Below are 27,451 nucleotides of genomic sequence, written 5' to 3' on the forward strand. Positions count from 1 at the left end.
TAACAGCAAACAGTGGTTTATTAGTAACAATTGATTAGGAAAAAGTATACTCATCAAATAACATAAATATAGAAAAGTAATTGATGTTATACAGTACAGGCTTACTGGTAAACATTCATCGTTGTACACTAATGCTAAATGAGGGCACGAGTGGTTGTCTTACCTTACGGGTCATGTAAGGCTTTGTAACATTAACTTTATGGCACATTTCCAAACATTACACAAGTACTTCATCCATTACCATATCCCATTTAATAAAGTAGCAAAACATTCATTCTGCCAGAGAACATCAATTCATTGTGCTCGATTTTTGGAAACTACCCAAAAGTAAAAAAAAAAAAACCAACCTCCAGTGCAAACATCATTACCTCATTGGTAAACAACATTTTCCTATCTCTGCTTTTCTCACACATTCTGTGTCCAGACTCCATTTAACCAACACCATATGGGATCCCCATAGTGTTGATCACAGTGTTTACTGCACTGTAGCACCAGTATTAGCTGCGATCGCAGCTTCATATGGTGAGGCTCACAGGGTGCTATATCAAGTGGGAAGAAATTAAAATCCTGAGAAGTTGCATTGATTGGAGTCTTACTATTTTTATTTTAACCGTACGTGTCGGCTGATAAGTAACAAGAAATTGCAGAACAATCACTATTACAATTAACAAATGTCCCACTCAGTATATGTTTTGATCATAATTCTTTCAGAAACAGAAATGTGTGTTATGCAGTATTGTTATGGCTCTGGTAATAAGGCGATTAGGGCTGAAACAAGGAGTCAATAAACGGGAAACTAACTTTAATAAATCGATTAATTGTTTCAGCCATTCATCAACATTTGATGGCTCCCGTTTCTCAGATGAGAGGCTTTGTTGCTTTTCCTGGAATGACTTATTAGTAAACTGAATGTCTTTGGACGGTTGAACAGACAAAAATAATTTAAAAGACGTCACCTTGGGCTTTAAGCAATTTTGATATCCATTTCTCACTATTTTCTGACATTATATAGACAAAAAGATGAACGTTAATTGAAACAATCAAGGATCACGCGAATCAATAATGAAAATAATCGTTAGTTGCTTGCAGCCCTAGTTGTGATTGAGGTTAAGTTAACAATACAAATGGTAAAGTTTCATACAGAGAGGAATGTTCAACAAGGCTATATCACGATGTGTTAGAGCATTTGTGCATTTCTGGAGTGATTGTCCAGCTGTTGTAACTTCTACATTATTGGCTTAAATATGAAAATATTTAGTAATTTACTTATTTGAGTAATATGTATGCAAAACAAGTGATTCATCTTAATGGTTTTCAAAAGAAAAATGTAATCCAAATCACCGAGGGAAATAAGCTAAAACATTTCTTGACAAGCCAACTAACAACTTGTTCCTGTGAAGAACTGTCCTGCTGCTGCGGAGAACTCGGTGCAGAGTTCAACATTTTTAGAGTTCACCCATCAGATCCTCACTGTCTGCTGCTCAGTCTGTGTCTGATAGATTCAAGCCAGGAAACAGATGGGTGGGGGGGAACTAGAGCTTTGAAGTGGATTGCAATCATTACTTTCCTCCATGTCCCTGGCACACACGGGTGTGACAAAACTGTGCTGACAGCCATGAACCCAGAGTGTGCTGCTTGTCTTGATCTCTTTCGGGGTTTTTTTTAATTAGTTGTGTTGATATATAGAGAGTGAACAAAACATTAAAAAGGATAGTTCTTGATCTAAACACAACAATTAAATACCTGCATGCCACTTTATCAGGTACACGTGTACAATTTAATGCAATAAAGTCTGTTTGTATTAGGAGTTTTAATTCAGTTTTAGCTTTGAGGTCATAGCAAGTGATGACTGGACCATATTATATTATTATTATAATACTCAGGTGCTTCTAATGTTCTTCCCCCATCATGTATGTAAAGCCTCCCAGTATAATGTAGTCCAGCACAACACAACCTTTAACTACTTTTACTATTAAAATTACACATTTCCAGCAATGTTACTGAGCTTTGTGAATGTGATGTTATGGCAGCTGTTGTATTGTACAGGTATACCTGATAAAGTGGCCACTGAGATACTTACATGTATAAGTACTAGATACATGTATAAGTACTAGATACATGTATAAGTACTACATGTGTATAAGTACTAGATACTTTTGGTGTTCTTTGCCCAAGTTTCTGAGATTTCTGCCACTTCAAATACAACTGGATCTACTTTCCACTGTGGAATCAGTCCCAATGAAAACTGCTGACAGTGTGTCATGCAGATTATTCAGAGCAGCGTTTCCCAATATGTTTGACTTGTGACCCCTAAAAATAAAGTAATAGCTTCACGCGACCGCTCATCAAATTACTGTGGAGAGAATTTTAGCCAAATTTGAAAAGAAAGGGTCAAAATTAGCCAGAAATACAACACTTTTAAAGCTCTATGTGGCAGAAATCCCAAATGAATATGTAAAAACCTGGGAAAATCTTATCAAAACCATCTACAGAGACAGATTTAAGGTGCTCACCTAAGAATTAACTTTTTTTTCCCCACTTCTCTAAGTGCAATCAAGCGAGAGTCATAGCTTCCACCTGGGTTCATGTAATAAATATTGAATGGAAATGTCCTGACCTCTCCCTTCTATCCGACCGGACTGGTGTAATTCATGTAAAGCTACAGAAACTACTCTCGACTGTCTCAATATGAGAAACGATGAGACGTGCAGCTGCTCTGGTCTAGTAGCAATGCATAGGATTTGCAGCTGAGTAAATGCGCTACTAGCTGCCTGTAATAATTATTTTTAAAAGGGGCCGTCCATTTGTCATGTCAGCCACACAGCTAACGACGGCAGGTTACAGAGGGCAACGCAGTAATGGCAGTCGTGCTGACAGTCTCAGGGACAGGTTTTATGGGACAGACTGGAGGGTGAAAGACGGGCAGGTTAAATTGTGATGACCTGATCGGGTAGAGTTCATGAGAGCGATCTTCACTTGATGGACTATTTGGACAGGACTTCCTGGTTTGAGGGACTGTCAGACACGGTGGGAGACTGGCTGCTGGTGAATGAGGTAATGTGGCGCGCACGTCTTCCTTCAAGCTCTTCATCCTGAGAATCACAAGTAAGTATCAGTGAAGAGACGTGGCGCTTCAATTACATTTCATCTGATAAACTTTCTACACGACTTCTCAAATTATCAACAGAAAGTGGTTAGAAATGCACAATAGACTCCGACTGAAGCCTCGTCCAACGCATCTGCTTTATATTGTTCCCTGTCTGCATCATCAGCCGTTCTGCTTGGAACTTTTTAAATCAAGGAATGTATTGCTTTGTGGCCAGGAGGAACAATTAACATTGCTAATAATGCTTTAAAACATGTAAACCTATCCTTTAACAAACTCAATACTTATCTGATTTGAACTGTTCATCTTACTCTTTAGATCTGACGAGACAGACTTTAAACTGACAAGTTAAAAAAGGAATTTCTCTAGACCTTTCTAAAATGGGCTGGACACCTCCACTATCTTCACTTTACGCCACCTTTGACCTTTTTCTCCGTTTTGTACCATAATCCTTACAGCCTAAATCGGTTCCCCTTCTCTTTGGCAAAGTTTTGTCGTTTTTTTTTCTCCCCTTTTTCGATTATTCCAGATGTAACACTTCTTTGTTAGAAGGACAATACAGCTCTACTTGCCAGTTAAACTAAGTGATTCCAGTAGACCGGAATCTTTTATGGTCGGGAATTAGCAATCATTTATTTTTTTGTCTGATTTGGAAAACATTTATTCAAGGCTTACCCGAGTCTTGGCCTAATCCCTTTATTTTCAACTCAAAGTCATAAACCTACAACTTCCTCAGGCCCTGGCTCGTAACTACAACTAAAACATATCATTTTAGTTTAATTAGGTGGCTGTGCAGTGTCTTCCAACTACTTTCAGGGCATATTCTATGGTAATATTGATCACCTTTTAAAGCGTGAACTGGCCTGGCTCCAGAGTGAACTTTAATCTCTTTCTGAGCGACGGCCAACAGGACACTTTGTTTCCCCAAAATCCAGATTCAACAAAACGTTATTGTGCCCAATAATAGTGACAATGTGTTGTGTAGAAGAAAGAGAAAAAGTATAACAAATCATTACAATGTGCAAGTGCACTGCAGAGGTAAACAGTTTACCATGAGATGCTTGCTTTCGACTCAAATGCATAGAAAAGAAAGCCCATAGTGTGGTTCACACCGTGTCAGCAGTCTCCTCCCCTTCAGTGTGCTCTCCATAGCGATTATATAGCTCCATGTCAGACAGAGCGCTCTCCAGTGCCTCCTCGTCATAGTCAGTGTGGTAGTCTGACTCCTCTGAAGAAGGGAAGGAGCGGAGGACAGGAAGCAAAGAAGCACATTGTGGGTGAATAAGCTGAAATACGTGGAGTGTAAATGAGGTGACAGATGAAAGTGGGTGAGCAGGTGAGTGAGTCAGAATACCAAAAATGGGAAACATTGTGAGGAGTCCAACAGAGCAGTGTGACGAGTGATGGATGACAAATAGATTATAAATAGAAAGAGGAAGAATGAAGAAGCAAGGACATATGTGAGGGAAAACACCATCGGTTGCTGTATGAGTTTGCACAATATGATTTAAGTATGTAAATTGTTTCTGTTTGATTGCAAATAATAATAATAATAATAATAATAATAATAATAATAAATTGTATTTATAAAGCGCCTTTCAAAGCTAAAAGCAATCTCAAGGCACTAATGCTTCATTTGAAGTATTACATTTGCACAGGTGCTACTTTCCATCAGTGTGTTACCACACAGTATATCCTGCAGGAATCCTGAAGTTAAACATAAAGACCTTTTCATAACACAGTAAGACCTCATCGCCACTTCGACTTCTAAACGGTTACACACTGCAACATAATTTCATTTTTTAAAAAGTCACAAAAAATGCCTTAAAAAAGTCATAGTATATAAAAAGTGTATTATGTCGTATAGTATGTAAAAACAAATATCATATCCTAATATGTGGTCAGGATTCCTGGTTTTCACCCAGGCGGCCCGGGTTAGAAATGTATTGATGTCGTAAACATTTTAAATGGCACAGTATAGTATGTCATTTTTATGACATACTATACTGTGCCATTTAAAAAAAATCTGAAGAAATGTAATAGTATGTTAGTATGTTATAGTATAGTATGAGATATAAAATCTAAAAAAGTCACATATTATAGAACGCAAAAAAGAAATGTGGACAAAAAGCCAAAGTGAAGTACAAGACTTTTTAATACTATTTAAGAGACTTAAGGCCCTGTCGCACATCCGTATGCTGGTGTATATGAACATTTGTCAGAGTCCAAATACGTCCAACCTTTCATCGGATCAGAGAAGTGAACGTATACAGATACGCATGTCTAACCTGTTGATAGTGCATCACTTACTTATACAAAATGTATCAGACGAATACCCAACAAACGCATAACGTATACAAAATATCGGCAACACGCCGGTTTACGTTGATATAAGGTAAGGTATAAGTAGTATTCGTTAAGAGCTCACTGTGTTACGCTGGGGTGCGTTGTTGAACGCTGATGTTTTGAGCATGTTCAAGATTACCGGACGTACCCGACGTGTGCTTCAAAAGATATGTAGACGTTACGTTACGTTACGTTAGACATACGTGAATACGTGAATACTTACCTACGTAAATATAGTACGTAAATACCTACGTGACTACGTTAGAGGTACGTTAGATATCGGCTACGTCGGCTGACGATGAATCCTTCAGCCAATTTATTGATAATGAGTGGATAACCTATTCCTACCCTATGTTAAGATGATGCCTGACGACGGAGTAACTTATTAAACGTGTTTCTACAGTACAGCTAGCGTTCAGCTAGCGTTTTGGGAGCTTATTGGGGTTTGAATATAGTATATAGGGTCCCTGTGAGTAGCTCATCCTCACTTCTTCACAGCACGTCTTGATGAATACATCAACCAGCATCAGAGAGCATGGAGGATGCTGAGAGGCTGCGACAAGAGTACATTCTGTTCTCCAGCATCAGCATGACGTGAACCAGATGGCACTTTTCCAGCTCTGTTGTCCAGACGCTCTGATACGTTTTGTATAAGTAAGTGATACGCTATCAATATTTTTCACATACGTATAATAATTTGTTATGTATACGTCAGCTACAACACCGTTGTGGAAAAGTTGGACGTATTTGGACTCTGACAAACTTTGAGCTACTTTTCATATACGCCGGCATGTTTCTGCCATACGGAACTGTGTGACAGGGCCTTTAATAGTTGCTAAATTAATTGATCAACTTTTAATACTTTCTAAGACTTCGCAGACACCCTGTCCCACCTATGCATGTTCAGTTTAACACATAATTGCTCGAATGTATTCTGCAACGGGGATCCCGCAACCTATTTCCTCCCCGATGTGAAACAGATTCCTTTGCTAACAGAGTATGACAGGAACCCCATCCAAAAACAAATACGAGCGAGCACAGGGAAGACAAACATGGAGGAGAAACAATAATAGCATGCCTTCTCCCAGACACTGTCTGTACACATGTTTAATTAAAGTATGATCAGGGGTCTGGCTGAAAGTGAGTGTGTCAGCAGTTTTACCATCAACCAGAGCAGGTTTGACGGGCTCAATGCGGGACACAATTTCTGCCAGGTCAGTAAAGGAAGCATTGGGACAAGTCAGCACCTAAAAGACAAACACACACACACACACACACACACACACACACACACATATATATATATATATATATATATATATATATATAAACATTAAATAAATATGCTTAATAGACTCAGCCAACAAACAATCATCATTAAATCACAATGCCGGGCTCAGTGGTCGATGACATCAACCACATCTTTAAAATGTAGTGTTTTAAAAATCCCTTTTTTAAGCTGATTAAGCCAAAAGTGGACGAGACACTAGATCTGTCCACACATTGCCATATTGACTTCCTTCACCATGAAAAACACGATACAGAAAAACATAATAGAAAAGCATAGAGAGGGAACGCAATGATTCTCATGCTGAGAACATCATTTTATTCATCTCAACAGGATTGGTTTTTTACTACCTTTAATGTTCTTTTTTCTTTTGTTTAGGACCATATGATTGCCATAACTGTGGATATTGTCTTTTGGTTCCTCAGTGACACATGTGCTGATACGTTGTGTCACATGTAACAATTTAATGCTCACTAAGTGTTTTTCTTCATTCAATCATTAGCTGCTTATTCTGGATCTTAACGACTGTAATGGTTTTCTATTTGCTGCCACATTTGTTTTTAAAATATTTGCCACCATCTTGGTAAGAGATGCATAATTTCCCCTGAGAGTTGCACCCTACAGTAGCACCTGGAAATAAAAAATAAAGGCACTCATTAACTGACTATGTGGGATAGTTATTGTTTTAAATACTGAAAATTGGATTCATTTATGAGACAGTTTTAAGTATTACAGTTTCAAATCTGCAACCATTACTGAAGCTCCATCCTTCTCTACACAAGTATTCAGGTTCATTTATTTGTTTCTGCTTTTTGGGCTATTGTCAAAAGTCCTTTCAATATCAACCCTGCTATTTTCCTCTTCATCCGCCTCGTGTTGTTGTTCAGATTTGGGCTAACTATCTCATCCCTCTTCATTATTCTGTCTCCTTCCTTGTTTAGTTGCTCCTTTGTCTTTCTTTGCCATTGCTGAGGGACACATCTGGTTTACGGAAAATCTGTTTCTCTGTACTTTAAGAGAGTTTTAATTTTATTACTTTGACAGCAGTGTAGCCCAAGGCCCAAAACATCGGGCTGTTGACATTGAAATGCAGCCGACAATGATAATGTAGTAACCAGTATAGTACCCCCATGTGGTTGAATAAACACGCGTGGACTGCGAATGCCATTAAAGATGCCGATCAAACTCAAGAAGAAAGTCATTTTGCTTTGTTTTTGCATAGTTTAGTAGTAATGCAGAGCAGTTACTGAGATAATGTCTTTGTGAGCTTATCAGTTAGATTGTAAAAAACCCAGATGGACAAAACAAAACGTGATTAACACAATATTTCATTGCAACTCTGTAGTTACATGTTTTGAAAAGCTTTGATCAAAGCAAGATACTTTGAGTCGGCTTCACTGTAGATCGACTGAGTTGCATTCGAGCTGTGAGGAGAATCTATAGTTATACTTAATGGCTCTCGTGTGTGTGTGTGTGTGTGTGTGTGTGTGTGTGTGTGTGTGTGTGTGTGTGTGTGTGTGTGTGTGTGTGTGTCTCCCCCTCCCCCTTCATCCTTACATTGTTCTTGCTTTGGGTGTTGTGGAACTCCTCCTGGTGTCGGTCTTTCAACATTTTCTCCACCACTCCACTGCGCGTCCACACGTCGAACACAGTCTTTCCGTGCTGGTATCCCACCTCCTACATTACACAAACACGCAAATGAAATAAATGTCTTTACCGATGAGCAAAAGACACTCCAGAATAACTTGTAACATATTCTTTAATCAAACTTACAGCAATCTCATCAAACTTGCCGAACTCCAGTGTTCTGTATCTGTCGATCGGAGGTCTGATGTACTCGCAGTAGTCGCTGCTCTTCACAGACTCCAGCTGCCTGACGCAGCACACGTAGGCCAGCCGAGTCTGAATCTCTGCCATGTTTAACACCTAAGACCACAAGTGTAGAAGTGAACGTATGCATTGCTGAATAACACCTACAAAAATATCCTCATTGTTATTCATAGGACTCAGTCTGTTGTGTCTTTATTTTTAATCAATCCATTACCTTTACTTTCTCAGCTAGGGGGTTGAGGCGTTTCCATAGCAGCCACCAGCCTGAGAGCGAGTCGCCGTAATTAGTGAGGTTGGTTTCATCCCGGCTGCCCACGTCGATAGCTATCACCACTTTGGCCCCCATGGAGCGCGCCACATCAGCTGGAGGAAGAGGCGGAAACGGAAACAGAGATGGGTCAGGAGAAGAGATCAAATCATACATGAGTGTTAAAATAGTAGAAATGACATGATCCGTCTAAAGGTCATTTAAATATGTGCAAATAGCTCAACAGCACGGAGATGCCATTTATGCGCATGTAGGGAAGCATTTCACCCTTTGTGGGTGCTTTGACAATAACACGGTTTATTTCTGTGTTATTTGTGCAGGTTTAGAAGCCGCAAAATCCACGCAAACCCTTTTTGTGAATTCGTCCCAGAGTGTAACACACCTGGCAGGTTGTTGATGTAGCCTCCATCCATCAGCAGGTGTCCATCTTTGGGGTCGCAGAGAGGAGGCAGATACCCAGACAGAGACATGCTGGCACGAACATACCGCCACAGAGAACCTCAAACAGCAAACAGGAAACTCTTTTTAAGTTTAATGCCTATTCAGCATTGTGCATTTAATTGAAGGCAACCAACCTGAACTGACAGAAATAGACTCATCAGTGAGACAAATTAAAGGGTCAGTTCAGCAATGAGGACGGTTCTGGCAGAAATCTCAGACGCAGATAAAAGCGAAACTGTCTACAAGCATGGCTACTTTAGAAAACAATCTTTTTTTGTTATTTGGGTGACAGTTTAAAGCAAACAAGAACAAAAAAAACATTACACTGTACCTACCATCAGTGTGCACTCTCATGGCAGAGGCAGTGATGTCAGTCGTAATATTGAAATATGGGAGCCGAAGGTCCTGCAAACACAAAAGGTTATATCCAAAACATGTGACATAAGTCCACATGATGCATTTTTATCCTGCACTACCCCCGTCCTAATCAGCTGGAAATAAGTCATATTATATATACTATAGTTCCTTGGGAACTCACCTCAATCTGTTTGCTCTTGAAGACATTGCTGATGCTTGAGTTGAAGGCAGCGCCGGAGAACATGGAGGTCACTGGGTACGTCAAGTCCAGAACCTTCTTAAACACCGATGTCATTCCCTACAGGGTAAGCAGGAGAAAATAAAAGGTCAAATGGCTTCTTTCCTCAACACAACAAGATGTTTTCTCCAGTACAAAGCTGAATTCATCCCTCAAAATTAAACTTCAAGTTGATGCTGAAAAAGTCACAGAGTTTTTAATGCATTGTTTTTCTTAGTAATTAGAAAAATCTTTAAAAAAGGTTAGTGTTCTCACTTTGCCTACGGACAAACGTGTTATTACAACAGTGGTTATTTTAATGCAATACTATAGAGCAGCAACACAGCCAGCTGCTTCTAGAAGGAAGGTCAGAAACCAAGGACAGATCCTGAGGGGGGGGGGGGGGGGGGGGGGGATACACTCTGGGAAGACGAATCATTCCACATGTTCAGCCTGCAGACCTGGAGTCTGAGCAGGTGTCTCAAAATCCAGCGTCATGGATGATCACGTTAAACACACAAGGAGGAACTTCATATTACAACTTAAAAAGTTTCTGGTCATCAGCTGTGTGTGCAACACCAACCTATTGCTTTTGATGGTTAATCAGCACAGTGTGGTTGATTATGTAAAAAGTAGAATAGAGGTCTAAACTCACCATCACTAGGACAGACTCACAAGTATAAAATTGAAACCGCTTGAAAATATTCCTCTCCAAACTGGAGTAGGTGGAGGACGAGCTGTTGAACTGCTGAATAATTTCTACTGAACAAATCCCACTTAAACCATTCGTTTTTGTCACATATATTTTACCCAATTCTAGACATGATTGTAAACACGACATTTAGGGAGACAACCCTTGTAGGTCGTGTCTCCAGGCTCTGCAGTCAGAAGATGTTGTGTAACACCCTGAAGACGTTTGATCAAGGTCATGATACACCAACATTTTAGTGGAAGTGTAACAGTGGGAAGGGGTGTCCTGCTGGCCTAACACGGAAATGTGTATGTCATGATCCGTCTATCTAAATTCATTTACTGTCACCTCTGTAGTCTTATTTAGAGAAGAAAAATAACAGGATGGAAAAGTTACTTGAAATGGTCTTAAATGGGAGACATTTTTGAATGCCTATTTGATTTAAAGAAGATTCAAATATCAATAGCTCTATAAGTGTTTTTAACATTACACGAGTAGTGTGATTGTTGCTTTGACTCTCACCATTGCCCATTCTTTGGCCCTCATCCTCATGCGGCTGTAGCTACGGTCCTCAGCATATATTGCCCCCATCAGGGACCCGATAGAGGTGCCACCGATGAGGTCCACTGGGATGCCGGCTTCGCAGAGAGCTCGCATTATCCCCACCTGGGAACAGCCCCTGAACAGGAGGGTGGAGAAGAAAGACGGAATTTGAGCAATTTAACCAAAAAAAGACAAAAGATATGCCCAGCCATCAGAGAGGTCTGAGGCTCTGACAATTATCAAACCCATTAAGCCCAGAGGAGGCGTCATATTTCAAATGTTAAATATAAAAGTTCATATTCGGGATTAGAGCATATTATGACCTGAGCTTTTAGTATAATAATTTGGGGAGACAGTAGGATTACCTGGCCCCTCCTCCTCCCAGGATAAGAGCAATAGCATTGCCCGTAAGGACTCGAGCCAGGCGGGAGAAGTCTGAGTGACGGTCTGCTGGCTTCAAGAGCACACGTTGATACAGCTCCAACTGAAAAACAGAGAAATGACTTTAATAAAAAGTAGAGAGAGAGAGAGAGAGAGAGAGAGAGAGAGATGGTGAGAGGATAGATGAGAGAAAGTAGATGTTGAATAAGAAGGAAAAAGATAAGAGAAAGTAATAAATGAGAGGATAAGAAGGGAGTAGCCACAAGGGGACAAACAAAAGTGTTGATCTGCACATGAGAAAATAGAGAGAAAAGAACATATTTTCAATTCCTACCAGTTTGGGCAGACTCCTCTTAGAGAAGACCCTTCGGGGACAAAAGAGGTGGAAGGTGTCTGGAGATCCAGCTCCTCATGTTGAGCCAGTCCACAGTTCCTTTGGGTGGGGGGCCGTCTTCTCTGTGCAACAGCACCAGCTGCTTTTGGGCGCGCACAGCACTTGCTTCCAACATACGCTCCAGCTAGAGGGAAGACATAGAGCGCAGATGTTTTACACCGTTTTCTTTTCCTCACTTTCTTCAGAGGGGCTCCTGTGAAGTGCTTTCCCAGAAAAACACAGCAAACCTGTGACTGCTAGAGGCACGTGTTCAGGTATGTGATTGAAATCTCGTATTTATGTTTGGGAATCATTTCAGATGTTTTTTCAGGGACAAATCAAGGATGAATTTCATAAGACTCTTATTTTGAAATATACCATTATATGTGAAACGCTACACTGTAATTGTTGGCTGGGAAATAAGAACAGAATGGGAGATTATTTGGGAGATTAATTTTTAATGACATTTTGGTTTATTTCATTCACATTTTGTCAATTGCAATTTCCCATCTGACGCAGTTTCTTTAATGTCTTTTAAAAAAAAAGAAGGCTAAACCGTCTAAGAGGAAGATCAGATCTGCTACTCAGTCAACAGACCCTCTGATAAAAGGTTTGGTGTATCTGCAAGGTGAGAGGGTGTCTGTGTGTGTGACCGGAAAGATACAAAACTCAGAGCTATGACTCATTCTGAGCCTGAGCTAATATTGATCCAACAATCTCTGTTAAAAACGGGGATACATTCCTTACTTCTCTCTGTGCCCATTTGTCCCTTGAAAGGCAATTACCTCTCCTTCATCAGCCGGACGGGCGTTTCCTTTCTCTCGCACCCCACCTCTCCTCAACAACGTCCATCGACCCTTTTTCTCATTTCGTCGATATGCCCAAGGGTCGGATACAAACCCCCCCACCCCAATTCAAGAGTATAATGATCAGCAGTAACCCTAATGTCCAATCAGAAAGAGACCTATTAATAGTAAAGGTGTCTAGTGTTGTGGAGATTAGTCGACAAAGACATCTATTGACAAGATTGCTTACGGAGCAGTTAAAGGATAAGTGCTATTCTATATTTTTCTTATCGTCAACATAGAAAAATCACCAAAACCAACAATGAACTGATCCTTCTAACAACTATTGTCTGTGTATCCGAAGCCTGTAGTTCATTCCTCTGTGCTGCAGACCTCCACTGTGGTACAAAAACTCTTATGATTGAAGATGAGCATTGTAGGGCATTTTGAGTCAATACCACATATGCAGTCCTGTGGGAGGACTCACTAGCTCAACAAACCCTCCACTGAAAATTGTCCAGAACAGATATAATAAACATGTCTTTTTGAGAAACATTGGCTAAAAGCTACGACTCCCAACTGGTTTAGGAAATGAAATGGAATCATGAATATCTTTGAGTTTTGTTATGTTGGTTAGACACAACTAGTAAAGTGAAGAAATCAGCTTGGACTTTGGAAACTTGTAGTGACCATTTCTTTTTTACCATTTCTCACAAATAGTTATTAGTTAGGCAACCCTAAACCCACTAAATAACAGAATTCCTAAAACCTCACCTCGCCAACTGCAGGGTCCTGCTCTCCTAGTCCCACGATAATGATGCAGTCGGCCTGACGGATGCACCGCTGTGTCCACGGGGTCAGTGTGTAGTCCGTCTGGTAAAGAACTATGCGATGGATGTCTTCCTGTTGGCCCAGCCAGCTGGACAGACGGTACTCGTGGACACTGAAGAGGAAAGGTGTGCATAATGACGGCCTCGCTGGCAGAACACAGTAGATCCATTTTCCGTTGTGCCAGTAAAGTATACTTAAACTGAATTTAATGAGTGAGTCAGGAAGACGGAGAGCCAAAGGAAGAAATGAAATAGGCCAACAAGTAGTAGTATGAGTATTTGAGGGGGGGGGGGGGGGGGGGGGGTGCTGAAGAGAATGCAACACTCCTGCAAATTTCAGTCAGCCACAAAACACACCTGTCTAGTGCTGCAGCTCCAAGTCGCTGTTTGATTACATCACTGGTCAGCAGAAGAGTGGGACCTGTATGTAAAACAAAAAACACAAGTTACAGTCGATGTGTCAGGGTCGAAGCACTCGACTAAATCCACTTGACTTAGACATGTGACATGAGTTGGTAAAGAGCTTTTGATCAAAAAATATTACAATAAAACAAACAAGGGAGCTGCACTGAGAGTACAGGTAACACACTTCAATCTTTCAGCTGCTAAGTATATTCAAAGCCCTAAAAACCTAATTCCTCAAATCAATATGAACTGACTGGTTCACACACACACACACACACACACACACACACACACACACACACACACACACACACACACACACACACACACACACACACACACACACACACACACACACACACACACACACACACACACACACACACACACACACACACACACACACACACCTCTGACCTCTCTGCGGAGGATGGCAGTGAAATGTACACATTAGGAAACATTCTTGTTTTGTTTTTTTTCTTACCTATTGCCATGAGTGCATGCTGCAGCTCCAGGGTGAAGGCGGTGAGAGGTACTTCTTCTGATACAGGCAGGACTGTCACAGTGGAGAGGTTGGAGGCTTGGTTCCCTGCATCCCACTTACTGCCAGGAGTGTGGAGGGCCAAACTGCGAGCTGGAGACATGCACACATTATTAATAAACCTCCCCTTGAACAATGAGTGGAGATTAACACCAACGCCCGCGGGGGCAACACTACATGTAGATGCACACACCTGTCAAAGGACCATTGACCTGCTGGAGGATCTTCTGTCCCAGTAAGTGGATCAACCTGGTGACAACCTGAGAGGCAAGAACATTACACAAGAGACTTTGTGTTACTCACCAGACAGCTCCAACTCCTCACTATGTACAAAGCAATGCTTTCAGATGTGAAATTAAATCATTTGAAGCCTTTACTAGGGATGGGACGATATAGCATTTTATTGCGCCTGATTTTAAAAATACAGGAATTATCATGGAAGAAAGAACAGACTCACAATGTTGCCATCTTTTGATAAGGGGACCTTATGATTCATAATTACCTTATTTGAGATGTTTTTGCTTTTCACTGAAAAGGATGTTCATTAAAACATATATGCAGGTCTGTGATGCATTAATAAAACTAAATGTAAGGTATGTTTTATTACCATTTTTTAGAATTATAATCATATTTTGAATTGCAATTATTTTTGGGCAGGATAATCGTGACATGAAATGTCCCATGCCGACAAGTTAATGAGGAATAATTGCTTATTGTCAGGGGTTAGTTTGAATCAACTTATTTTTAGAGCAATCCAAAAGTTGACCTTTTGTAAATCACTACAATCAAATCACTATCCACAAAATAATTATTGAAAGTGAATTGTGTTTTCACATGAGCTGAAATGTATTCCACAATAGGAGGTTCACTCTACTTGCGGGTACTTCCTCTTGATGGAGCTGAGAGCTCCTTCTGGTAACTTGGCCAGCTCAGAGTCTCGCACAGCGTGCACCGTGGTGGCTCGGTTCTGATGCGTCAGGGCCTCAACCTGCAGAGAAACAAAGGACACGTCACATTGTTTACTTGGTCAGAAAGCCAAAAGGTCCATCATCACAAGTCAAAAGAAACCATTCCTAACCATTACAACACATAACATAATGTAGATAACAAGATGTAGATGCTTTTGAGAATACCTCACTTATATAAATCTGTCATTTAAGTTCTAAATCATTTTAAGTTTGAATATTAGTCCATGGCTATTGAGCCTTGTTTCAAGAGTTTCAGATTTACCTTCAAGTACAAAAAAAAGAAAAAGAAGAGCTATAAATAAGATCTCATCATGTAGAATTGACGTCAACACAGCTGTGCTTAATATCTCAGAATGATAGCCACCAACGACAGCTTCCCTCCTCCAGGTAACAGTTTGCATAGCATCCATCAACGCAGGTATTATTAGAAGCATCGTGGCAGAGATCAGCCACACCAGCAAATGGGAAAGTGGGTGAAGTGTAACAAAGTGACTATGATTTACGTAGTTTATCAAAATGAAAACACAAATAGTCCTGGTATCCGCTTTTAGACGCTTACGCGTGAAGGGAAACGCGTGCTAATGTTTATTTTTCCTGGTAAATTAATTTAAATGCTGGATAGTCTAACGGGTACTGAAGATAAATGTCAACCAAGGTGAGCAACAATTTTAAAAAACTGCAGTGTACACACCCACACGTCATTAGGCAGAGCGCCAGTAATTCTGGAGCAAACTCTTTTCTAAATGCGTTTCCCAAAAGCGCCTGAGACAAAGTGTTCATTTCATGATGTACGCTGAATAAATGAATACAAGTATATGTTAACTATAATGTGTATACGGATAATAAGGATTCAGTATTATCTTGATGGTGGATTTTTTTTTTTATTCAATATAATTTCATCTGGCTTGTTGCAGCTCGTGTTGAGTGACTTGTTCTTATTATTAGAACTGTTCATCCTGATAAAAAGTCATTAATATTTATGAAGAGACTAGAAGTGAAAAACACAGCAGATATTGATTGTTTTCCAATTAATAGCCACCGTCCGTCTTCCCCGTCACCCTCGCGGCCCTTACCACTCCAATCAGGTCTCCGCGTCCGTACTCTCCTATCAGCTCCTTCTTGCCATCTTCCTTCATGATCACAGAGCGCAGTCGACCACTCAGCACTATGAAAGTGCTGTCCGACTTCTCTCCCTGCCTGGAAAATATACAACGTCAATTAAATGCAGATATTCAAACAAGCGTGTGAATCAAAAACCTTTATTGTTGACTCGTTTGGAATGCATCTAAACATGTATCGATGGCTCTCACGTGAATGTATTAATGTCAAGCAAGTTTGTTTTCCAAGATGTAACACGGTTATCAGTAGAATACCTGTAGACCGCCCGGCCAGCTTCCACAGCCATCCAGTCGAGAGCAAAGTCTATCTGTCTGACGAAAGACGACATCCTCCTCACCACTGTGTGAGCGACGTTCAGCACTACCTTTGGCTCCACGCGCATTATTCTGGAGACAAAAATCAACAGAAAAAAGAGGTAAGGGAAAGCTAACGGACTGTTCTCATTGCTTTTCTTGAGTGCAAGTATTTTTTTTAAGTCTACAGTTTGCACTGCCCTACACGAAACGCATTAACTACATATTTGGTTAAAATTGAGTTTAGATCAGAATCTGACGTCTTATCTTACCATATATTATACCATGTATATTATACCATACCATATGTTATACCATACCATATATTATACCATGTATATTATACCATATGTTATACCATGTATATTATACCATACCATATGTTATACCATACCATATATTATACCATACCATATGTTATACCATACGTTATACCATACCATATGTTATACCATACCACATATTATACCATACCATATGTTATACCATACCACATATTATACCATATGTTATACCATACCATATGTTATACCATGTATATTATACCATACCATATATTATACCATACCATGTATATTATACCATACCATATGTTATACCATACCATATATTATACCATACCATATGTTATACCATACCATATATTATACCATACGTTATACCATACCATATGTTATACCATACCATATGTTATACCATGTATATTATACCATACCATATATTATACCATACCATGTATATTATACCATACCATATGTTATACCATACCATATATTATACCATGTATATTATACCATACCATATGTTATACCATACCATATGTTATACCATACCATATATTATACCATACCATATATTATACCATGTATATTATACCATACCATATGTTATACCATACCATATCATATATTATACCATACCATATATTATAACATACCATGTTATACCATACCATATATTATACCATACCATATGTTATACCATACCATATATTATACCATACCATATGTTATACCATACCATATATTATACCATACCATATGTTATACCATACCATATATTATACCATACCATATGTTATACCATACCATATGTTATACCATAGTACTTGAAAACAGTTAAAAGATCCAACAGCAGCTGCTAAAATAGACCCGATTCTTTTCTTCCTTGAAAAGTTCCATGAAATGAAAAGAATAACTTTTGATTGTCAACATGTTAACAGAGTTTCTTTTGTTAAAGTGACTAGTCCTGCTTAAAGATAACTTGGTGACAGATAACTCGTCGAGCTTTGCAGAGTAGCGTCTAAGTCTCTTGGAGTTCACATGATTTCATGTTATAAACTACCTTTAAATCACATATTTGAATGTTCTTGATTTCCTGATTCATTTATTAAACTAGGTCCTTATTGCAATGAATAAGAAAAGCTAAAAAAAAAAAAAGACATTTTGTTTGCAGATACTCCGCTTTCCCTGCAGCTTTCAGATCGTCCAAACAGACGGCGGTTTACCTAAATGTTTAGATTTTACATAAGGTCCGTGACTAAAATTATTTATCAGAATAAAAAGACATAAAACAATTTAACAACTTATATATCTGTTATACAGTCAAACTTAACTATGTATAGCTCCTGCTCTCTGCCTTTGTAAGGCAGTACAGAAGACTACATATCTTCAGTACACCTTAGTGCATGGATGAGTATGTGCAGATGTTTTTATGTGACTGACTCATAGAAGTGGGTTTTGGAAATGGAGAGGAAGCTGCAGTCTCGCTGGGCTCGAACAGTGAATATGAGGGGCTCTCCGGTCAGGACAGCAAGTTGACCGACGAGCTCTCCGGGGTGCGTCACAAACAGACGCGTCTCCTCTTCGCGGTCAATCATCCGCTGGTAAACATGGAGGAGGCCAGAAATCACAAACTGGATGCTCACTTCCTAAAGCAGCAAGAAGAGAGAAGAGCACTCATTTGACTCTCTGAATATGCAGGTGTGCCAACAGGACACATTTATTTGTTGGAAAAAATTTTATTTCACAGTAATCATCAGAGCGTTATTTCATTATTGATTCGCTTGATGAGTCAAATAGTTTGTTGTCCAATTTTTACAAAACATTTTCCTAGATATTCAAGGTCTCAAACTGACATCATTTGTTACAATTTGGATTTTGTCATATCTTATTTAGATTTGAGAAATGTGAACAACAATATCTAAAAAAAAATCTAAAAATGGACAATCATTTGAAAATGTGAAAATTTGATTTGCAAATGTCGCAAAGTCTTGCATGACATTACAAGTTGTCAGAAAAACATGTGCAGCTGAAAAAACCACACTGCCTCCAGCTTGTGGCTGAGAGTCTTTGGGTTCAAAGTGTGTTTTACAGCACAGCTGTTGAAGATGCTGGCAAATAGAGTGTAAGAGAGAAAGTGGAGATGAGGAGCCCGATTCAAAATATGAATAATGTGCTGGAATACAATAAATGAACGCAATTGAAGTGTATTTTCTTTTTTTTGATGGGACCGCAGAGCAAGTTTAACACATTAGAAGACACAAGGCTCTACCAGTGAACCTGCAGTGCCTCTACACCAGGGGTCGGGAACCTTTTTGGCTGGGAGAGCCATAAAAGCCAAATATTTGTTTATGTATTTCCTTGAGAGCCATATATTTAATCAATTTGAACGCAACTTTATGCGTGCATTTTTTTAAGAATAACACGTCTCCGAGTACTAATAGCAGTATCAGTGTTTCATTGAACAGGTGCTCTTTTATTAAATAAACTAAACGCTTACGTTATTTATCTCATATTTCAGTGTTTACTGCACGGGTGTCAATCTCAAGGCAATTATGACCTATTTAACCTCTTATGTCTGTTGTTGTTGGTGTTGTTTTTGTTGTTGTCCTGCATTTTAGCACTTTGAGATTGCTTTTAGCTTTGAAAGGCGCTTTACAAATACAATTTATTATTATTATTATTATTATATATCCGGCCCGCGAGAAAATATCATGTCTGTCATAACTGGCCCGCCGGTTTTGGTAATTACATCAATGCATGGCACAACCACATTTGAGGAAGTATCTAAATGTGTGAATGAAATGAAAGTTTTTGGAAAGCAAAGGGAAACACACCACAGATCTCTGGGACGATGTGAGCTGGACTGTTTGTGCGACATAACGAAGCATCTCACTGTTAAACCTGCAGCTTCAGGGCCGTGTGATCACGGACATGTATGATGCAGTGAGAGCTTTCTAAGCCGAGCTTCTGTGGGAGACTCTGATGCAGAAGGAAACTTTGGTCACTGCGTGTTTCCAAACACTGACAAACATCTCCACCGCTGTGTTCCCGACCGCATTCTGCTGATCAACTGAGAGCATTTGCCGACTTTGCAGCTCAGATATTTTAATTGAACTGCTCAGCAACTCGTCTGCAGTTGACTTAAATATGTTCCATATCTTTTTGCACTTTATGTGTACCCTGTTCAATACATGTGGACCGTGTTTAGCCCTCGACGTAGTCCCAGTTTTTAATGTTGGCCCTCTCTGTGAATGAGTTTGACCCCCCCGGTCTACTGCTTGCTTTGCGCAGTTTCTCCTCAGCTGTTTCGCGAAGGGCAGGGCTACCACACACACACACACACACACACACACACACACACACACACACGTGTGTAAGTGTGTGCGCTGTGCAGTCAGAGACAGAGCGGAGGAAAGGAGAGGGGAGAACTAAAAACAAATCCGCTGCTAAATGTTTTACTTTAAAATTACACCGTATAATTGTTTATTACTTGTTAGTCATGTTAAAAAATGTCAGCTCAAAATTGTCTGCGAGCCATATCGCGTCATCAAAAGAGCCATATATGGCTCGTGAGCCATATCGCGTCATCAAAAGAGCCATAGGTTCCCGACCCCTGCTCTACACCCTCTATGGGTGAAAGAAGAGAGTGCAAATGTAATGTCTGTCATGAAACAGAGAAAGTTGTAACTTCTTTGTAAATTGTGCTGACCTGGTCTCCCTGACGAGCCACCACAGAACCAGCTTTGACTTGATGAAGGGTCACTCTGCCCTCAAGTAAACCGGGGTCCTGCGACATGAAAAACAAAAACAAAGTTTGACAAAAAATATTCAGAATAACTGCTTATATACTGTACATCATGACAAACACCACGTAGCTCTCAAAATCTGACCTTCCACCCCAATCTATCCAAAAACAGCGATAAGAATGTCACATTGCACAATATGCATGTAAACATATTCACACCAGTTCATTGTCGGGGATCAAACTCTCACCTGCAGCTGGATGATCCCCAGCAGGTCCTTCTTAGCAGCCTGGAAGATTGTGCAGCTCTTACTGAGTTGGATGGCATCAGAGTGCCCCCCACTGTCTGTGTAGTGAAACACTTCAGAGGGTGTGGGCTGCATCGTCACACTCTTCTTCAGACTGGACTACAAAGACAGACATAAGGAAGTGACTAATAAGGTATAACGAGACGAGCGGCAGCATAAGACGCAGTGGACGCTGGGATATTGTGTTACCATCGTCTGATTCAATGTAAAGAGGTTGCAGCAGAGTCTTACTTTGGGAGTGACAGGACTTGGTGGAGCTTCATCTTTAGTGACTCGAGCTCGTTCCCAAGCTCTGTTCAGGTCATTATCTGCAACTAAGGACAAAAGAGGAGGATTATGAGATTAGGTATATTGGTGTCTGCGTGTGTCCTTGTGTTCAGTTCAGTGACTGCAGGAAATTAGTAGAGACATATGCCATTTGGTGATCGCTTATGTCCAAGTCTGTGACCTACCTGCGCAGTCAGTGGGCATCGAGGTGGATCGCGGCTTCCTGTGTGAAGGACTGTCCTTTACACCATCTGTTCATTGTAAAGTGCCAGGATTGGATCAGTCTCAACACAACACGAAGCACCATTTCAAACGTGTGCAGTGTATGTTTAGAATTGTGTGCGCGCGTGCGTTTAGAAGTGTGTGACCTGTCTCTGTGGGGCTCTCCGCGGTCCCAGCAGGTAACTCGTCCTGGAAGTACAAGCGACGAGTTGTCTTCCCAGAAGTCGCCTCTCCAATCACGCTGTTTACATTGGACAAGGGCACCGTCTGACTCTCCTTTTCGTTGGGCAACAAAAACAAATAAGTTAAGGATCCACATTTCAGTTTGTCAGGACGACAGTAACATTTTGTGTAAGCATGAAATATTTTATGTATAATAGAGTTGATGATCATTAACACATTAAGATCATCACTGAATTGTGGGCAAACATACAAATTACTATAAAAAATTTAAAAACGGAACAATAGTTTGGCTCAGTGGGAGGAGCACTGAACAAACACTGATGATATAGAAATTTGATTAATTTATTTGAATATGTATGACTATATGACATCATACAACATCATATGGTCTGAGGCAAGCCAGGTTTAAAAGTTACTGCCCTCCTCGTTTCCTGCGGAGGGGTTGTAATCATTTTAAACTAATTTTCATTGAGCTTTATGAAGATCTGAGTTATGATACTGTGCTTAATGTTGTGTGAAATTGGCTTGCATATGTGCAACTGAGAGTGTATTTGCCTTTCTGTGCTTGTTTATGTACAAATTCATACCCACTGGTGATTAGATATTCAATGTGAGACACACGCACACGCACACACAAATATGTGTGCACATATTAATTTCCCTCCTACCGGATTGAAGAGCTCAGTTGTTAGGCCCAGATAGTTATGTAATGCCAAGAAGGTGACTCTTTGGAGGCGCACCATGATTATCTGCAACACACACAAAATCAAATACTGAGGTAAACAGAGCAGAACGTATTATACATCAGATTGTAATTACATCTAAATTAGATCACGTTTTATTGTATAATGATGTGTTCCAGAGGGAGGAAAATGTGCCTCAAGGAAAAGCAAGCACTACATACTGTATATTTATTGTTAAACAATCCGTTACCTGAATGACGCGAACGAGTGTCTCCGGGTATTTCTTAAACACAGACTCAAAGGCTGAAGCAGGTAAACGTAAGATGGTGGAGCGGGTTGCAGCACGTGCACATACAGTCTTATATGGAGCCGGATAACCCTGGAAAAAGCAAAACAGTTGGAAAACTAAAATAATTAAGCAAAGACACAAAAACCTCATATACATTTTTCACTGCAGTTTTTGTTGCCACCTAATTAATTAATTGGATTTAGCTTTTTTTTTTTTTTTATATTTCCATAAAGCTTGTGACCATCATAAGAACCCTGAAACATGCAGCTTTAAGTAAAGACGTTGCACCTAAATGGAGGATTAAAACAAAGAGTGACAACATAGGAAATAGAAACAAAACAAAGCATGCCAGTGGAGAAAAATACCTAAATGAAGAACTTGATGGGTGTGATAGATAAACAAATGAAGTTGAACAGGATGTACAAAAAGAATTAGCACGAGTGGAAATATGAACAGTGAAGAGGTGACACAAGTAGATCAGAGAGCAATAGAGACAGAGAGTGAGGTGCAGATGGAGGAGAAATAAGGAGCTCACAGTGATGATGTCCAGAATACTGAGCAGGCTGTGGACACTGTCGCCTGGGAGCACGTCCTTCACCACTGGTTCTGTACCATCCTAAAAAAAACAAAAACAGGTAAACACAAATAGAAGCAATGAGTCTTTATTCAAATGTTACTGTGAAGCCACATGTATATTGCACCTTGAAAGCAAATGTGCAGGATTACTGTGGGATTGAAGGAGGACTTCAAAAACAAAACTAGCCACAATGGGAAGAGCTTAAAAAAATAGAAGATGGCACTCCTGATTTGTACATATTGACAGAAGCCAGCAGCATACAGGAAACACATTTAAATGCAAATAAAAGGTGTGGAGATCTACAGTATATGGTTTCTACTTCTTGATCCTTAAACAGTGGACTGCATCTTGATAAATGTTGCCTTACTGCCCTCTACTGTTCATATGTTTTCATGTTTTGTTTTTGTACTTTCCATGGGTGTTAGAAAGCTGAGGACCTTAAAACAGTCATAACACATTTGCCCTTGTTATACACTTCATTTAGGTGAAAGAGGCAATATCGCTAATGACCTGTCCTGGTTTAAGTATAGTTTATCGCAAAAACACTTCTGTCTTGATTTGAAACATATTTCATTCAGTTTATCACTTATTTATTTATTTATTTAGTTAGTTATCTACACTTGTTTTTGGATATTAACAATGGATCAAATGGATGTGTTGTATTATGATGGGTAAGTTATCTTAAAATGTTCTGAATAGAAAGATTAAGTGAAATTCAACAATCTATCCACATACGTTCTCCTGGATGCAGAGCTCGAGTCGTCCATCCTGCACCACGAAGATGCTATCGTCATCGTCTCCTGGCCTGAACAGACATTCACCCTCCTGCAGCTCGATGAACACCATGTGGCGACACAGCTCGAGGAACAGGGGCTTCTCAAAATGACCCAAGACCCTACAACGATTTACAGAACACACAGCATTATGAAAACAAATGGGAGAAACAATGGGAGAGGCTAAATCTGTAGGAGAAGTTGTATATTTGTCTACCTGACATTCTTTAGCATATAGAGGACCTCGGAGGGCAGGTTTGAACTCTGCACATCGAACTCTGTTAGGTCGGCCTCCAGTAGGGAGGGAGGAGGTTCCTTGGGCTGCAGGGTGGGAGGATCTTTGCGGATCCTCAGGATTCTGTTGAAGTATTTTGTTTTGTTGTTTTACTTCCACTAAACCAGGCTTAAAGCTAATCTGAAGAATTGTTTTAAGGTTTCACTTGCACACAGAAAGTTTAAGTAAAAGTATTAATGGAGCATACTTGCGAGCTATGCTTAGAACTTTGGTTCTTTTGCGTATGCGCTGTGGTTGCTTTGATACTGAGGTAGAGGTGGGAGAAGGAACCGCGGAAAGCGTCTGGACCTTAGAAAAATACAAACATATTCAAGTTTGTTTACTGCAGACAGAAAAATATAATTATATGTTTATGACATGTGAGGTAGATCTAATAAATAGGGACGAATGGTGAAAACAATCAGAAATGGCTTGATTACATCGAGGAGATAATATTATCATGAGGACCTGCATTAACTACTAAACGAATGCATAAGTAATTTCCAGTCTTGTATCAGAGTACATTACAATGATAAGCTACTGGAGCCTTAGTGTTTATATTTCCAGTGGAGTATGTTTCATGCAGAGGTGCAACAAGATATACACACGCTCAGTCTTTGGGGAATAGGGTTACATTTAGTTTGATGCAGGGAAAATGTAGACATTAGACATTCACACGGCATTATGTTTGTCCTAAATACATATAAAAGCCTGTTTACCCACTTTATAGTACTGAAATGTTCTAAATATTTGTGTACGAGTGCGAGACAGAAATGGAAAAAGAGAAAACCTTTCGCATTATCTTCCTTCCATAGAAGAGCACTTTATCTCGTTTCCTGAAGCGATACTGAGGTACACCAGGCTGTTTTGCACCTGGTCACAGAATCCAAAAACAAAATGCAGATAAAGCCAAGTTGTGAAGAGAACTCGAAGGAAACTACAGACTTTCCTGACGATCCTTATCATTTAAGGTGGACAAAATGATGTATTATAGCATTAGCATGGGGTTCAGAAAGAGGTTGGACGACTCACGAGCGAGCTTGAATCTCCGGTAAAAGAAGAGCACCACAATCCCAATCAGTGAGACTGCGACTGCAGCTCCAATCAGCACACCTGTGAGCTAAAAGACAGACAAGAGCATTGTAACAATAGTATGGACACATGGGAAGGCATTGTAGTGTAGTTTCCCACAGAATATGATGTTTTATCTGCTGGGTTAATAACATTATCTTTTAAAGTCCAAAGTTGTGTCCCAGGAAGAAACAAGTGTTAAATCTTTCAGTTTGTTTGTGAAGTTTATCTTGCAATAACATTCCAAAGTCACAGTTTGTTAGTACCAAACAGTACAGTATTGATTTTTGTATACTAACTGGAGATAAAAGTATATAATGAAAATGAGTTTATAAAACAGTATGTTGAAATAAACTCATTTGATTTGATATTGACAGTTATCAGTCATTGAGTGTGGGGCCTAAAAAAATATATATATATATATATATTTATATTTAACAGTGGTACAAAAGGCAGCTCTAACTAATGCAACCCACCCAAAACAATTTTATCCACCCAATTAAATAAAAAAGTAGCCCGATTGCGAAGAAAACCGCCCAATCTGGCTTCACTGTATGCAGGACAGTGATCAAATTGCTTGTTGAAAGCATAGGCTGTCACAATTAATTATTATTTCATACCATGGTGGTCTGCATCCTTTCCTCCAAAAACCGCTGCACTCGTAATCCGATTTCAGTTTTGCTGTTCATCAGCACCTAAACACGTAAACTAGGTTAGCAGTTTCTTAATTCCAATAAACAGTCAGAATTGCTCAAATAAAGTCACCACTGTTAAGCCACTTGTTTTGCGTATGTATGCGCTTACTAAATTCCTTAATCTGCAAAATTCTCCATCATCTTCATGGCAGTCCATTCTGTAATTGAAATCAGAATCAGGTTTTCACAAACAAAGAATTTGCCTTGCTGTTTGGTTCCTAACAATAAACTTAGGAGAGAGAAAAACAATAACAAAAGACAACGATGCTAATAAACGTTACGCCTGAAATATAAAAAGGTGACATTTGAGCACGATCGCAGACAGTAGGTGTATTTGAGGAGGTTTCATGGAGAGCTCACAAGTTGTTGGGGGGGAAAAAAGGGGAAACTATGAAAAGAGAAACATAGATTTGTAAATTAGCGACATGTTCCGCCAGCCAGCCTCATCATCTGTCTTTGTGTCTTCATTTAAATACGACTTTATGGCATAACAAGTACACAACAAGCTAGTATAATTAGCCCGCAACAAAGTAACTGGCGGCTGTTGTTGATTTCAAGTGCCTGCAGTCTCACTGTTAGCTTGGCGTTAGCTAAAACAACACTAGCTAGCAGCTGGCTGACTAAAGTTACCCGTCTTGCCAGTAATTATAACCAAAGTCAAATTCACATATAAGCATTACAAAACTCTCAGGAGGCAGAAAATACTAGGCTTACTTTTCTAGGGTTGCTGGTGCGCTGCGTCAGGCTGGTAACATTGCCAAATAGACGATGGAGCAAAGTTAGCAGGTAGCTAACAAAGTTTTCTGGATTCTGCCTGTCACTTGCTTAGCCCCGCCCATGTGTGTACGTCCACCAATAGCGTATTTGATGTCTGCTGTTGCCTTGGTACCGTTCAAAGCACTTGTCCAATCAGGACAGGAGCAGGGACAGCCTAGTCTTCCGCTTTACAATAATAAACACAGGCATCCTCTGTACCACATATCTTACACAATACAGGTTTTAACAAAAGGAGTCGGGCTTTTAATCTAATCAAATGGTGGGACGTAATTAAGTACAATTACTCAAGCACTGTTCTTATGCACTGTGAAAGTCCTGCATTTAAAACCATGCCTAAGTTAAAATATATAAGTATTATCAGGAAATGGTGCATTACTGCTGCATTACTGTGTATGTTGCATTTTATTACACTACATTACAGTTCATTTGGCTGACGCTTTTGTTCAAAGCGACTTACAATAAGTGCAAACAATCATGAGGATACAACTCCGAACAGCAAGAATCTTGCAATTACATTAGCTTCA

At 39.8% G+C, this 27,451-nt stretch overlaps 1 protein-coding gene across 1 annotated transcript; it reads right to left on the reverse strand.

Annotated features, from left to right (window-relative positions):
• Positions 1 to 26,994, reverse strand: pnpla7a (patatin-like phospholipase domain containing 7a). The gene is given in 37 exon segments (XM_029444430.1): positions 1 to 3,092; positions 4,219 to 4,334; positions 6,615 to 6,699; positions 8,298 to 8,417; positions 8,514 to 8,666; positions 8,785 to 8,933; positions 9,221 to 9,337; positions 9,615 to 9,684; positions 9,818 to 9,934; positions 11,067 to 11,223; positions 11,453 to 11,571; positions 11,803 to 11,856; positions 11,858 to 11,986; positions 13,401 to 13,569; positions 13,814 to 13,877; positions 14,346 to 14,495; positions 14,596 to 14,662; positions 15,277 to 15,390; positions 16,444 to 16,567; positions 16,744 to 16,875; positions 18,507 to 18,712; positions 20,776 to 20,853; positions 21,060 to 21,215; positions 21,348 to 21,430; positions 21,569 to 21,634; positions 21,752 to 21,881; positions 22,457 to 22,537; positions 22,722 to 22,850; positions 23,296 to 23,376; positions 24,073 to 24,232; positions 24,328 to 24,468; positions 24,593 to 24,693; positions 25,175 to 25,257; positions 25,417 to 25,504; positions 26,076 to 26,150; positions 26,260 to 26,308; positions 26,865 to 26,994. Coding segments are annotated over 36 exon segments (4,020 nt in total). The 5' UTR covers position 26,308; positions 26,865 to 26,994; the 3' UTR covers positions 1 to 2,984.
• Positions 26,995 to 27,451: the final 457 nt, after the last annotated feature.

This window comes from Cottoperca gobio, chromosome 12, assembly GCF_900634415.1.
Source record: "Cottoperca gobio chromosome 12, fCotGob3.1, whole genome shotgun sequence".
Lineage (NCBI taxonomy): Eukaryota > Metazoa > Chordata > Actinopteri > Perciformes > Bovichtidae > Cottoperca > Cottoperca gobio.